This window comes from Leptopilina boulardi, unplaced genomic scaffold, assembly GCF_019393585.1.
Source record: "Leptopilina boulardi isolate dan_hultmark-lab unplaced genomic scaffold, ZJU_Lbou_2.1 LbouV2_360, whole genome shotgun sequence".
In the NCBI taxonomy this organism is placed as follows: Eukaryota; Metazoa; Arthropoda; class Insecta; order Hymenoptera; family Figitidae; genus Leptopilina; species Leptopilina boulardi.
The window spans coordinates 15,227-29,112 of NW_026137930.1; the positions used below are offsets into that span (position 1 = coordinate 15,227).

Sequence of the window (13,886 nt, forward strand, 5' to 3'; positions counted from 1 at the left end):
AAATTTCAAGATTATGTACATATTTAATTTTTTGCCGGGACATACCGGGACTTTTTGTAGATATTGTACTACGTCTGCGCAGTTTAGCAAGAGAAGGAGAGGGATACAAGAATCAGACCTCTCTCTCGGTTCGCGACCATCAATGTCACATATCATTCCAAATATGATGCAAAATTCCTGAAATGTCCGAACAAAAAATTAAAAGTTCTCGAATTTAATCCATACTTTTCTAAAATGTTGTTATTGTTGGTGAAAGTCTAAAAATCAATTATTATTGAATTTAATAAAATAGTTTTTGAATTACAACGTTTTTAATTTTTGACTTTTGAAAAAAAAAATTTTTTTCAATGTACAATATTTATAATACAATGCATAAAAGTTAACATATATATAATGATTTTTAAAGCTTTTTTGACGAGCTACACACTGTTAATGAAATTTTTTTTTTAAATAACATTTGACCTTGAAATTCAAGGTCAAAATGTTAATTTACGTTTATCTCAAAATCAGATTTTTTAAAATTATTTTTAACTATCTCAATGGAAAGCTTGACTAATTTCCTACAAAACATGTAATTTTCAGAGTGGGATCTTTTAAAGTTTTTGAGATATTAATTAATTAATTAATTAATTAATGTTTATAACAAATGAAATATTTTACAAACGAATAAAGTTACACACTAACCCCGTAAACTACCTAGCTACTGTAGGTCATTGAATTCGCAACAAATAAATAACTCGATTTAATTAATCCGACACGTTCAACTTTCGCAACGATTGCGCTAATGAACTATAACTATTTTCTGAACGCGTATCTTTGATTTTTTCTTTTTCCACGAATAATTGTCTTTTTACCGCATCGAATTTTTCTAGACTAATATTTCTTCTCGATAAGATTTGTTCTGGAATTTTACTCTGTTTTTCGGATTTACTTTCGTGCTCGTATTTCGAAAAATTAAACATTTAGATTTTTTTTTTTAATTCAACAACAAAAATTTAAATTCGCGTTTTGTACTTTTCGTACTTTAATCCTCTCACTTGCCCAAGTGGCTACACACTTCCGGCAAGGTTAAGTCGAGGAATTTTTCCCGAATTTTTGGAGAAACCAGAGCTTGCCGAATGCAAGGGTAGTTACTGTGTCTCGGTTCGACGTTAGCGAACCAAACAAAAATAAACAAAATTTCTACTCGCGCACTTGACAAAAATCCCAAAAAAAATATTTTTTTTTCTCTGAAAATTAAAACATCACAACATAGACACAATAAATAAATTTTTCATTTCAATAATTGTTCATAGTGTATAAATTCAATTTCATAATTTTTTTATCATTTAAATTCTCAGTGTTTAATGTGTATTTGTAATTGTGTTTTTAAAACATGTACATTTTTAGAAGGAGAATTTATTTTTTCACTCTTTACTGATCTCTCATTTTTCTCTTTTTCAAACCATTTTCTCAAAAATATGAGCGACAAATCCCACCGCTGCCACCATTTTGTTAAAGACGGATGTTGATTAACAAAAATATAAATAAAGTAAAATAAATTTTGAAGAAAAATAATAAGTTAGAAACTACACTAATTTTTATTATTAACAACCCGCTTATTCGGTAAGCGTAATTGCTCTTCGCTACACAAGATAGAAAAAGGGTAGTGGACTGTTGCCTAGAGTGTTATCTATTCAACACCCCCGGGTAGACGGTATTTCGTTGAAAATATTCACAAAGAAAGAAATGAGATAACACAAATAAAGGTGATGAAAATAAATTGAGAATTGAATTGACATAAAATAAGGTAACTTTTATTCATACAACCCCCAATGTGTGTACATTCGATTCCCCAATTAAAATCTTTAATATAAAATGATTACAATTAGAAACTTTACTACTTTAAGCTACTTGAATTTTTAAATTCAAGTCTCACAAACAGATATTATTTATCATAAATGCAACAAATAAAAATAACCCAAAAACAAAATAAAGATTTTATCAACAAGAGAAAGAATTTGTGTACTTAGAGTAAGTATGATAGTGTGTGTTATAAAATTTGGCAATTTCACGTAGTGCTTATAAACTCAGAAACACTCACCTCAATAAATACAATTAAAATAATACCGAAAAGTATCACATTACTTTTCTAACTCTTCGAGGATTTTGAACTCTCTGCTGTCATACGACTCTATAGAATATAGAAGTCGATCTTTTACTTTCCTATGTTTTATATCTTGCTTTTAATAAACTGGAATTATTTACTGTACTTAAACAATTATTTCAATACTTCAATCCTCGTTTATTATAAATTCAGAAATTTGGGTTCACCAAATCTGAATGAACTAAACGATAAGGTTAAAATATAAACAATTGTGTAGATAACAAACGATATAATTTGTGAATTAGGAACTCAGCACTTTTTATATCAATACCACTTTATGCTTGTTAAGGGGTTAAACCACTCTAGAATTTTCAAAAAATCAAAAAAATTTTTTTTGCTTTAAAAGGTGCCTAAGGGTGTATAGAATAAGAAACAATATCAATTATAAGTCGAAACACTTTTTAATTTGGAAGGTCAATTATACGGCGCAGGCATTGCAGATTGAAGGTATATCCAAAAAGTCGTAAGTAAAACTTTAAACTCGTTTTTCTCAAAACTACATTTTTTGTGCTGGCCGGAAACATAACTTTTACAAATCTCAACCGATTTACTTAAAAATTAAACTGTAGCTTCTCAATAACATTATCTAGAGAAAGACGTACGGATTTTTTTTTACGTTGCATATTTTTTTTGTTATAAACAATTTAGTGTCAATTTTTTAAGTAAAAAACTCGGTTTTTCCTTAAAATGTTCGCCATTTTTGCAAAAATCAATTGAAAAAAAATCCCCTACGTCTTTCTCTAGCTTTTAAGATGTAAAAATAGAAAGAAATTTGTTTTTTGTTCTAGGATGAAAATTGGAGCTAAAACCTTTCCGGCCGCGACGTGATTCCTCTCAGAAAGGGTTCCTATCACGTACCTGTAAATTTGATATTTAAAAAAAAATAATTAATGAAGTATATTTTTTTTCTCTTTAAAGTGTACCTAATAAAGATATGTAAACATATTTTTCAGTACATTTAAACTTTTCTTGAAAAAAATTTCTAAAGTTAGGCCTTTTTTTGACGCTCTAGAGTGGTTTAACCCCTTAAAATAATACTTCTTTTTCAATGAACTTTTTTATAACTTATACGACGTCACAAATTGTGGAAAATGCACTTTTAATTTCGGATAATTAGACAGGCTCGACCCTTTCTGAGGGGAGTAAATTAATAAATCAACCACCTTTGGTGGGAACAAAACTTAATAAAATTCTTCCGCCTTCTTGCGGGTAATACGTCCGCCTTGCGGGAAATATAAAATAAAGGCGCTTGTATACCTCACCGATCCCGAGTATGTTTCCGTCGTGTAACAGTTTCCTAAGTTGGAAATGAGTTTTCTATCTTGGAAAGCAAGTTAGAAAATTGATTCTATGGTGGGATGATTTGAATAATTGTGAATTAATCTGCGATTAGCAAAAGATAAAAACTTGTGAAACATTAATAAATAAGTTATATTGTAAAAAATGCAGTTAATTATGTTTGTGTAAAAATTTTTTTAATAAGAAGCGAATATATTTCCAGAAATGTGTTGAAAATATTTTTCTATTATGATCAAGCAGATGTTTGTAGAAAAGATAATGCTTCGCATGCGCGATGAGCCGGTTGCAATATTATGACAACAAACTCGATTAGAGACCGCGCGGTATAAAGTGATTTTGTTTAATAAAAATCATTGTTAAGCAATTAAAATTTTGATCATCTCATCGAATTTATTAATTTTAAGAAATGGAGGACTCAGAATTGCAGGTAATATATTTTTCTGATTAAAGATTTATTAACTGATATTCACAATTTTCGAATTGAAAGGTTCAATTTTTTTAAGGTTATAATCGGTTAAATTTCATAATAAATTATTTTTTAATCCATAATTCATTAACAATCACTCAAATAATCGTAAAAAAGTATTCGTGAAGATCTTTATAATCTTTGTAAATTTTTAGGTCTTTTTTATTTTATTTACTTAATTAAGTACGCTTAAAATTCAAATATTCAATATTTGTTTTAGCTATTTTTATAAAATTACATTCCACAATGTAACCAGTAACTTATTAACTAAAAACAATACTACAAGTCTTTCAGATATTTTGTTTAAAGAAATTATTAAGAATACCTCCACAGCAGGTAAACTTTTCTGAAAATTTATTAAATATTTATCTGCAATATTTGAAGTATTTAATTGCAAAGTTTAGTGAAAATTGTATATAAAGATTTAAATGTTCACGCTAAACTTTTATTTAATCGGGACATATTTGAATTTTTACATAATTTTCAATAAGCTTTGCAATTAAATGCTCCGAATATTGCTGGTAAATATTTAATAAATTATCATAAAACTTTCGGTGTTGTGAGGGTATAATAATAATTAAGAATTTTTTTATAAGAAAATATACATTTCTTGTTTTGAAATTTACTGCAATTGCCCAATGACAAAACTTTTCGAAAAGATTATTTGTTATTTATGTTATGAGGTACGTAATTTTTAATTAAATAAAATAATAATAGACCCTTTCCTTCTTATCATTCTGTCCTCATTCAATTCATGCGTCATTGCATGCATTACAAGAGGACAGAACGATTAAGATAAAAATTCTATGCCGCTTGTTAAAATAAGTTAATAATAGTTACTTTATTGTTTTTATTAAAGAACTAGAAAGCTCCTTAAATTTACACAAAAAATGTTTCACAGAGTAATATATTACTGTCAGTATGCGTTATATGTGATATCCAAATTCCTACTTTGGAAGCAAAAGATCACCCTTGTTTTGTTGGGTATAATATTGACGAATTGTACTCATTTGCTGATTATGTGGGCCCCAGCGAAGATATTGATTTGTTGATAGAAGATATGCGCCCCGAATATCTAGAGAAAGATGTGAGTAAAGCGTTATAATTAATAATAATGACAAATAATAATATAATGAATATAATAAACTAAAGTAATTTTATCACTAGGCTAAATGATCTTTATAAGAGAAAATATTTTTTAATACTAATCCTGATTTCCTATATTTTTTTCAGCGCGAAATGACTGAACCTTCTTTTAAGAAACGCAAATTAAATAAAGAACCTGCAAATGATAATAAAATGATTCAAAATGATGATGATGTGAGCATTGCTGTAAACGAAAACGTTGAACTTAGTATGTTTTTAATTTTGAAAATACATTTTATATTTTATTTATTATTTTTTTCTCTTACAACCCTAACAATTGTTAAGAATGTAAAATCACTTTTTTCCCTTCAAATAGATATATTAATATTACTTTTCAGATAAGAATGGAAATGCTAAAAAAAATACTGAAAATTATATGCTACTAATCGACTTGATTAAAGAATTTCCAATTCTCTGGAACCACAAAATTCCTATATTGGAAAGAAATCCGCTTGCAAAATCAAAGGCATGGAATCAAATTTTGCAAAATTTTCCAGGTGACATTTTTTTTCTTCTAATAAATAAATATAAATTATATGCAATATATTATTAGTATAATCCCATTTATTAGATTTCTACTTTATATTTTAAAGTTGTATTCTACAAAAATGCACAAGACAATGTTTGGTAATTTTTTTTCTTAAATTGTATTTTTGACACGAGTATTAATAAGCAGTTATTAACTTTTGAACTTAAAAATTTTAATTTTTTTAAAATATGGTTTTTTTTACATAAATTCTATATTTGTAGGTTGGAGTAAAGAGTTCATGATGAAAAAATTTAATTCGTTAAAAGAAGTATATACAAGGCGCAAAAGTCATGTACCTAGTGGTTCGGCCCAAAGGGCACAACGCTATTGGATATTTGATGATTCCTTTTCGTTTTTAAATGATGTTATTGCACCTGCAGCGTAAGGAAATTTTAAATTTTTTTGTCATATCTTAAACGCCATGAAATCAGGAAAAACGTCTTTATTTTTATTTATGAATCTTACAGTTTTAAATATAAAAAATTTATAGAAACTATATTTTTGTTTTTTGATTTTCTAATTTATGAAATTCAGAACCATCAGCAATGTTCCAGCTTCCAATGCACCCGAAGAAAATAATAATAATGATAAAGTTCTCAGTGAATTGGGATTTAATGTAAAAGGAAAAGGACCAGTTGCAGAAATGACAAAAAGTATGGTTACATTTTTTCCTATTTTCTAGAATAATGTAACACTTTTAAAACGGTCTCTGAAATATTTAAATATATTTTATAACTTTATATCTAGTAACATTTATTACTTTTTTTAATTCCTCAAAATTGTAAATGTTTGAAATATAGGCAAACTCTACAGTTTTTAAAAAATAAACTTAATTTAATTATGATTAATCAAATAAAGCATGGTTTGTAAAACACGTATTCTTTGAAACATTTCAAATAAGTTTTCGAAAATTTTTAAATTTTAATAATGATATTATATACATTAATAAAAATACAAATCTTCATTTCAAAAATTAATTTTGTAGGCACACGAAAGAAACAAACCCCTTTCGATGCAGATATAATGAAATGCATTGAAACATTATCTTCGCCGCCGCCTCAAGTGCAATTTACCAGCTGTGAACAATTTGGTATATTTATAGGGAAGGAACTTGAAAAATTGGATAACGATTACCAAAGAATGGATGCTCAAATAAAAATAATGAAGGTTTTGCAAGATGCAATATGCCGTTAAGAAAATGTGTTTAGTAATCATTAAGTTGTATTTAATCATTTTTGAATTTATATATAATGTTCGAAGTTTTAACGTTAATACTATTATTTTGAGATTTACGTAACAACCACTTGTGATTGATGTTACCTGTGTTACAAAGAAAATGACTGATTAGATATATATATATTTATAACATTTGTCTAACGATTAGAATATTTAATGTATCAATTAAGGTGATTATTTTTGTATCAAAGTTAACTAATTTTTAGGCAACAAATTTTACTTCAAGCTGATGTTAAAAACACAGTAAAAAGTTGTCTATATTGGTGTTATAAAAGTGTTCATTTAATTTTTAATTAAATGTGATATGAGAACGATTAAAAATGTAAAAATTAAGATACTGCATGAAAAAATTGTGATCTCGAATTAGTTTATATAAAACACACTGATGAAGAAAATTTTGTGCAACATTTATTTATTTATTTCTTTTACATACTAACTCAACTATCATCTTCAAAAATAGCTCTATCCTGCCATGGAACTTTTCCTGCCCCCATAAAAAAATCTTTAAAATGATTTCTAATTGCTCTAGCTTGATTCTTTCTTGCTGTCACTGACAGAGGTATTTCCGAAGGCTGTAAAGCACTGTCATCAATATTTACATTTTGATCGGCAGCGTTGGCAGAGCAATAATTTTTCAAATCACGAGGCAATTTTTTTTCTTCTTTTAGAATAAAATTATGTAAGCATACGGTGGCTAGGACAATTAATTTTACAACGGCTAAATTAGCCATGATCGGGGTTCGAAAAATTCTCCACATTGCAACTAAAATGCCAAAAGCATTTTCAATGGTTCTGCGGGCTCTGCTCAATCGATAATTGTAAATGTTTTTATCTTTAGAAAGATTCCCACTATTCGCTCCTTTAAAAGGCGTTAAACAATGTCGACTATTTTCAAATGCTGCATCACCAATGAACACCATTGGCATTTTTGGTCCTTCAGGGTAGAGAGACATTGGAGCCGGAAGATTCAAAGTATCTTCCTCTAGAGCATGAAAAAATTGGCAGTTTTTTAAGATCCCGCCATCACTTTGTCTCCCCTTGCCACCTACATCTACCATAGTAAAATTATAATTCGCATCTGTCATTGCAAGAAGAACAATGCTATGAAAATTCTTGTAATTAAAATAGTCCGAGCCTGTATCGGGTTGTGCCTAAAAATGTAAAAAATTGTTTATTTAAAATATTTTTTAACTCTTTTACAATCATATTCATTTAAAAATTAATATACTTTTAAGATTTACGAAAGTTTAAAAAATAATACATTAATATATCATACATTATTATTTTTAATTTTTATTAATTATAAAATTTAAGGAATTATAAATAGAAAGCCGTTTTGGAAAAATAGAAGCAAAAAGTTCACGTCTTTTGAAGCTTATAAACTTAATTGAATTAAGATTTTCATACCCTGCTAAAAATAAAATCAGAAATAGTGACAAAACGTCAGAATCTGTGACATTTTGTGACTTCTCTGACGTTTCCTGAGACCCAAAACTGACGCGTGCCTAATGTTACTGATCCTATTCATTTTAATCACCAAAATCATCCCCAATAAATTATTTTTTGCCAAAAATTTTAAAAAAACGCACTATGTGTAGGTGTGTAAATGTAAAGTACCGTTGCATTTTCAAATTTGTATGCATCCCTTTTCTACACAATAGAATCGCAGGTCTATTGTTCAGAGCTTCGGGTTTTTAACCTGAATTTTATTACTCTGAAGTTTTGCAATTTTAACTTTTAAAATGAAATGAATAAAAATTCAGAATCCACACTTCTTTACGATTACAAATATATACAATATATCATATAAAACATTTTTTCAACGAAACTGTAACGTATCTCGAAAACCGTAATTACTGGATAAAAACTGATATCATTTTTGAATTTATGTTCTAAGAGATATATTGAAACATATTAAGAATAAATGTTAATCATTTGACTTCATGAAAAACAAATATGTTTAAATAAATATAAACCCTTAAAAAGTTAAAAAATTTATCCTTCAACTTAATGACGGTCAGAGGCCTTGAACGAGACCTTTTTCCAGGTAAAGGGTCCGTACCTATACCTTGCATAAAAAACCTCACTACTTTTGGCGTTTCCTGACTAAACTGACCTGATCTGACTATCTGTGACTGCAAATGTAACAAAAGTAGTTCAAAAACGTCAGGGATTCTGACTATTTTCCTGACGTTTCCTGACTTTATTTTTAGCAGAGTATTATGAAAAGACAACATACGAGTGCAACAAAATTTATACGCAAGAAAAGCATTATTGTCCTTTAATTTTATAAATTTAAATAAATTCCGCAACTTAATTTTTGGTTACCTGCATTAGGACGTGCTTTCCATCAATGGAACCAAAGCAGTTTGGAAACTGCCACTTTTCATTAAAGTCGTTTATTAGCACATTCCAAGCCTCCACAGTGTCCGGAAATGCAAGTACTTCAGTCTGTAATGTTCTCCACAAAATTAATAATGTTTCTGGAATAAATACTTGAATTGTTTTGATTCCCATTCGAAATTGTCGTGATAATGAAGTATAAGACTCTCCTGTTGCAAGATACCTAAAAAAATTTGAAAGTTACTACAGACATAACGTACATTATATATTGATCTAGGGGGGCTTCGCCTCCCTGCGCGCTTCGCGCGTGAACTCCCCTATTTTGAATTAAAAAATTTTAAAACTTAATGTTAGTATAAATTCTATTGCATCAATACATCAACAGTTAATTTAAAATGACAAAAATATTCATTCCTTGACTTTGAGATTTGAGAGTATAGAGTCAAAAATTCGAAGGTCAAAAAATACTTAAAATTTGACCTATATTCTGAAGGTAGAAAGAGTTTCCGGGGGTTTCCAATCCCCCTTGGAATCGTAGGTTAAATATGACCTGAATGTTGACCTTAATTTTGAGGGTAGTGAAGATGAGAGAAAGTTTTCTCTTCTAATACCTAGGTCAGAAATAAATTTAAATTTGACTATTCGGGAAATTGTCTTTCCGGAAGACAATTTCGGGAAAATGTACAGCCTAGCCGTCATCCCCCATCCTAGAGGTCAAAAAATCTTGAAACAGCGGCGACAGCGTCGGCGAAGATATCTTTTTGTAATATAAGAAGATATTTAAGAATTATGAAACCTTTAAATTAAATGAGGAAACTACAAATAACATTAAAAAATTCATTACCATGTTTCATAAATATTCTTATTATTTTAAAAATCTGTAAAGGAAGATTGTAAACAATAATTTTTTATAAAAAGCATTATTATGTATCTACTATTTATTCAATTATCATTTTTACAAAGTTTCAAAAAAATAAAAGTAATATTATTTTCTAAATGTATGAAATTATTTAAAAATTAAATATTTACCTTAAAGTTACGATTAACTTTTCGGATGGTGAGATTATGTCTTCTCTCGTGGGATAGCTTTGTAGACTTTCTCCTACTTTTATTAAAAGTTTCTCAAATGTAGAGACAGACATGCGAAGATAATTCTTAAACATTACTGGATCATGCATCACCATTTCTTTAACTAATGAATTATGTGCACCTAAATTATTAAAACAAAATTTATAAATTATTACATTTATAAATTAAAAAATAATGTTAATTTTCTTTTGCTCTTCAATAAGCATACCAAATATTGAACGTTGGAGCCAAAGAGGATGTACTCTGTACTTTCGACTTCTTCGATTTTTATTTTCATGTATCATTTTATTTAATAATAAGAGGGCAAGTTTCTTCTTAGTAATCTGTAAATAAATATTATGAAATATTAAAATTATTATAATTTTTATTAAATTCATATTACATTAATATTAATTTAGTGCACATTATTTTCAAAACAAATAAACTATATGCAACTTAATCTCATAAAAGAAATAAATTTCATTAATGAATCAATGATTAAACTAATATAATTTAGATATATTTCTTTTATTGAATGTGATTTAAAATTTTAATTATTATTTTATGTCTAGTATTATTATTTTTATAACACATGTAAAAAATTTTGATTTTAGGCGGACTTAATTTAAGTAAATAAAATAAAAAAGACCTAAAAATTTACAAAGATTATAAAGATCTTCACGAATACTTTTTTACGAATATTTGAGTGATTGTTAATGAATTATGGATTAAAAAATAATTTATTATGAAATTTAACCGATTATAACCTTAAAAAAATTGAACCTTTCAATTCGAAAATTGTGAATATCAGTTAATAAATCTTTAATCAGAAAAATATATTACCTGCAATTCTGAGTCCTCCATTTCTTAAAATTAATAAATTCGATGAGATGATCAAAATTTTAATTGCTTAACAATGATTTTTATTAAACAAAATCACCTTATACCGCGCGGTCTCTAATCGAGTTTGTTGTCATAATATTGCAACCGGCTCATCGCGCATGCGAAGCATTATCTTTTCTACAAACATCTGCTTGATCATAATAGAAAAATATTTTCAACACATTTCTGGAAATATATTCGCTTCTTATTAAAAAAATTTTTACACAAACATAATTAACTGCATTTTTTACAATATAACTTATTTATTAATGTTTCACAAGTTTTTATCTTTTGCTAATCGCAGATTAATTCACAATTATTCAAATCATCCCACCATAGAATCAATTTTCTAACTTGCTTTCCAAGATAGAAAACTCATTTCCAACTTAGGAAACTGTTACACGACGGAAACATACTCGGGATCGGTGAGGTATACAAGCGCCTTTAGACTCCTTGAATAATAATTTTGTGGCAACGCTCACGCCCTGTTGGTATGCGATTTTTAGGAGGTGGGAGGGTTGATTTTGCAATCAACACCTCGTTGTCTCCATGCAAGTTTTGGCAAACTTGCATTTTTCTAGTGGCGTGATCGGTTCAACCACCTAATGTACTTTTATACTTTGTATGTTTCCTCATTTTCCAAAATAATGTGGCAACTCTTTATAGTGTAAGTCCCACAACTTGTGCAATCGATTAGTAATTTAGTTCAAAATTACTTCGCAATATGAGGTTCAATAATCTGAATTCATTTGCGAAATAATTTTGATTTGGAAATTAAATAAAATAATAAAAAGATGAAATTATGAATATTAATGGAATTATTTAGAAGTATTATTTAAATATTCTAGTTCCCGAAGATTAATAGGTGAATGTGTTTGTGTTGTTCATGTTGTAGGTGTATAAGTATTATAATATAATAACAATATAATATAAAAATATAAACATAAATATTATTTCTAATGAATAATATTTAACAAAAAAAATTAAAAAATTACGAAAATCCGTCCGTAACAAACATATTAACATATTATGGCCATAGTTATTAAAAATTATTATTAAATTTTAAGAACGGTTTCACGCAGCTTAGCAGTAAACCTATCTAAGCTAACTCCAAAAAAGTCCAATACATTACTATAAAAATTTCCCTCACTGCATATTCTATTTATAATAGAATTCTTGCCGTAGTTCGTTCTGTGAAAAACAACGTGAAATGTGGGAAAATTTCTTAGATATCGTGATGGAGCGCAAAGTTTTATCGACGATAATAACAAAGGGCAGTTCATGCGACCGCTAAGAATCTTAAACAAAAAAAGCAAATCATTGTAACAAAATCTAGATTTAATTTTTGGAATCATTAAACGAGAACGTAATTCATCGTAATTGTGGGAAAATAAGTCAAAACTTATACCAAGTTGTCTAGCCACAAATCGTAAAAAACGATTTTGGACTCTCTCTAGTCTAAGGATGTGAATGGTGTAGTAGGGGAACCAGATAACCGAGGCAAACTCTAGAATTGATTTTACGTATGAATAATATAAAATTTTAAGAGAGTTTAGACTTTTGAAATCAGACACGTTACGCATTATAAACCCCAGAGAACGAAGTGCCCTATTAACTATTACTATTTACTATTTATTTATTATTAAGTTATTAAAAAAAAATTTATTTGTTTTATGTCATTAGTGCTCTCGAAGAGGACGTTTTGAGAAGGATTTGAGCAGATTTAAAATTTTATCAAATGGTAATTATATTTTCAATTTTAATATATATTTTATGCAAATTTTTATCTTGTTTTTTTTTAGGTTTTTCTATTCGGACTTGGGGTTTTCATCTGGACCAGGAATTACGCAATAAGCATCGAAATCCTTTAGAAAAATTGGATATATTCTTCTATAACAGTTCATTAATTTGTATCAATTTATTAATTTTCTTTAAATTTTAATTTTTAATTTGATTAATTTATGGTAAAAATTTTTCTGTGTATTTTTTTTAGTAAAAAATGAGTCAAATTGGTACGGAAGAAGAAGACGAACCGAACCGGAAGGCAGCGAGAACCAATGAGATAAGGAATCCCAGAAGAGGATATATATTGAAATGGTATTTCAATAGTCAAAAATTTTAATATAAAATAATTATAAATTATTTAAAAATTATAAATTAATAAATATTAAAAATAAAATTATACAAAGAAATGAAATTAAAACTAGATAAATTGAATTTCTGAAAATAATAGAAAGAGAGAGAAGATATCTATAGATAACACAATGAAAACATAAACAGGAAAAATAATAGAAAGTAGATATAAATACGAATTAAGAGAATTTTTAATTTAATTTAAATTTAAAGTTTTTTTTATAAATAAGAATTTTTATAGATTAGGGGAATAGTGTCAGGGTTGGACACAGTTTTGGTTTTTTGTTTATAAATATTTTGTTTAGATAAATTCAGTCAATTGTGGTATATGGGTGGAAAGATCTACAAAAGAGGAACACTTTTGCTGTGGACCGTAAATTCATTGGTCCAAAATTAAAAAAGTTATAAACATTTAAAAAAAAAATCTAGTCAGGGTTGGACTTTTCAGTCAGGGTTGGACACTTTTTGAAAATCGAAACGCATTATTGGTAAAAACGTAAAATAACATTTGTAATGTTTTTTATTCTTATTTTTTCATGTTTATCTTTACTTATTGTTTACAAATTGTAAAGCTTCATGGGTTTAAAAAAGGAATGAACTCAAATTATAAAAAATAACGCTTTATTGTTCCAAATAAC

General features: G+C 27.7%; 3 protein-coding genes across 3 annotated transcripts; 1 reads left to right on the plus strand and 2 right to left on the minus strand.

Annotated features, from left to right (window-relative positions):
• The first annotated feature begins 3,697 nt into the window (after positions 1-3,697).
• On the plus strand, positions 3,698-7,181 carry LOC127286456 (uncharacterized). Its single transcript, XM_051312888.1, has 7 exons — positions 3,698-3,872; positions 4,813-4,998; positions 5,145-5,265; positions 5,396-5,554; positions 5,808-5,967; positions 6,121-6,239; positions 6,572-7,181. Exons 1-7 carry the CDS (start codon positions 3,852-3,854, stop codon positions 6,778-6,780), a joined length of 975 nt encoding a protein of 324 aa, XP_051168845.1. The 5' UTR covers positions 3,698-3,851; the 3' UTR covers positions 6,781-7,181.
• On the minus strand, positions 7,179-9,246 carry LOC127286457 (uncharacterized). Its single transcript, XM_051312889.1, has 2 exons — positions 9,151-9,246; positions 7,179-7,973 (listed from the first exon to the last, which is right to left on the minus strand). Exons 1-2 carry the CDS (start codon positions 9,154-9,156, stop codon positions 7,260-7,262), a joined length of 720 nt encoding a protein of 239 aa, XP_051168846.1. The 5' UTR covers positions 9,157-9,246; the 3' UTR covers positions 7,179-7,259.
• On the minus strand, positions 9,156-11,168 carry LOC127286460 (uncharacterized). The gene is made up of 5 exons (XM_051312891.1): positions 11,077-11,168; positions 10,463-10,577; positions 10,195-10,375; positions 9,230-9,388; positions 9,156-9,198 (listed from the first exon to the last, which is right to left on the minus strand). The coding sequence occupies exons 1-5, from the start codon at positions 11,095-11,097 to the stop codon at positions 9,156-9,158; spliced, it is 519 nt and encodes a 172-aa protein (XP_051168848.1). The 5' UTR covers positions 11,098-11,168.
• Positions 11,169-13,886: the final 2,718 nt, after the last annotated feature.

Excerpts from the sequence above, each read along its gene's own strand:
- LOC127286456 (XM_051312888.1), top strand. The coding sequence starts at position 3,852 with ATGGAGGACTCAGAATTGCAG. Across the intron at positions 4,999-5,144 it reads CCGAATATCTAGAGAAAGAT|CGCGAAATGACTGAACCTTC; the intron begins GTGAGTAAAGCG and ends TATTTTTTTCAG. Across the intron at positions 5,968-6,120 it reads GATGTTATTGCACCTGCAGC|AACCATCAGCAATGTTCCAG; the intron begins GTAAGGAAATTT and ends TATGAAATTCAG.
- LOC127286460 (XM_051312891.1), bottom strand. The coding sequence starts at position 11,097 with ATGGAGGACTCAGAATTGCAG. Across the intron at positions 9,389-10,194 it reads AAGTTAATCGTAACTTTAAG|GTATCTTGCAACAGGAGAGT; the intron begins GTAAATATTTAA and ends AAATTTTTTTAG. Across the intron at positions 9,199-9,229 it reads ACTGTGGAGGCTTGGAATGT|TTTCCAAACTGCTTTGGTTC; the intron begins GCTAATAAACGA and ends GAAAAGTGGCAG.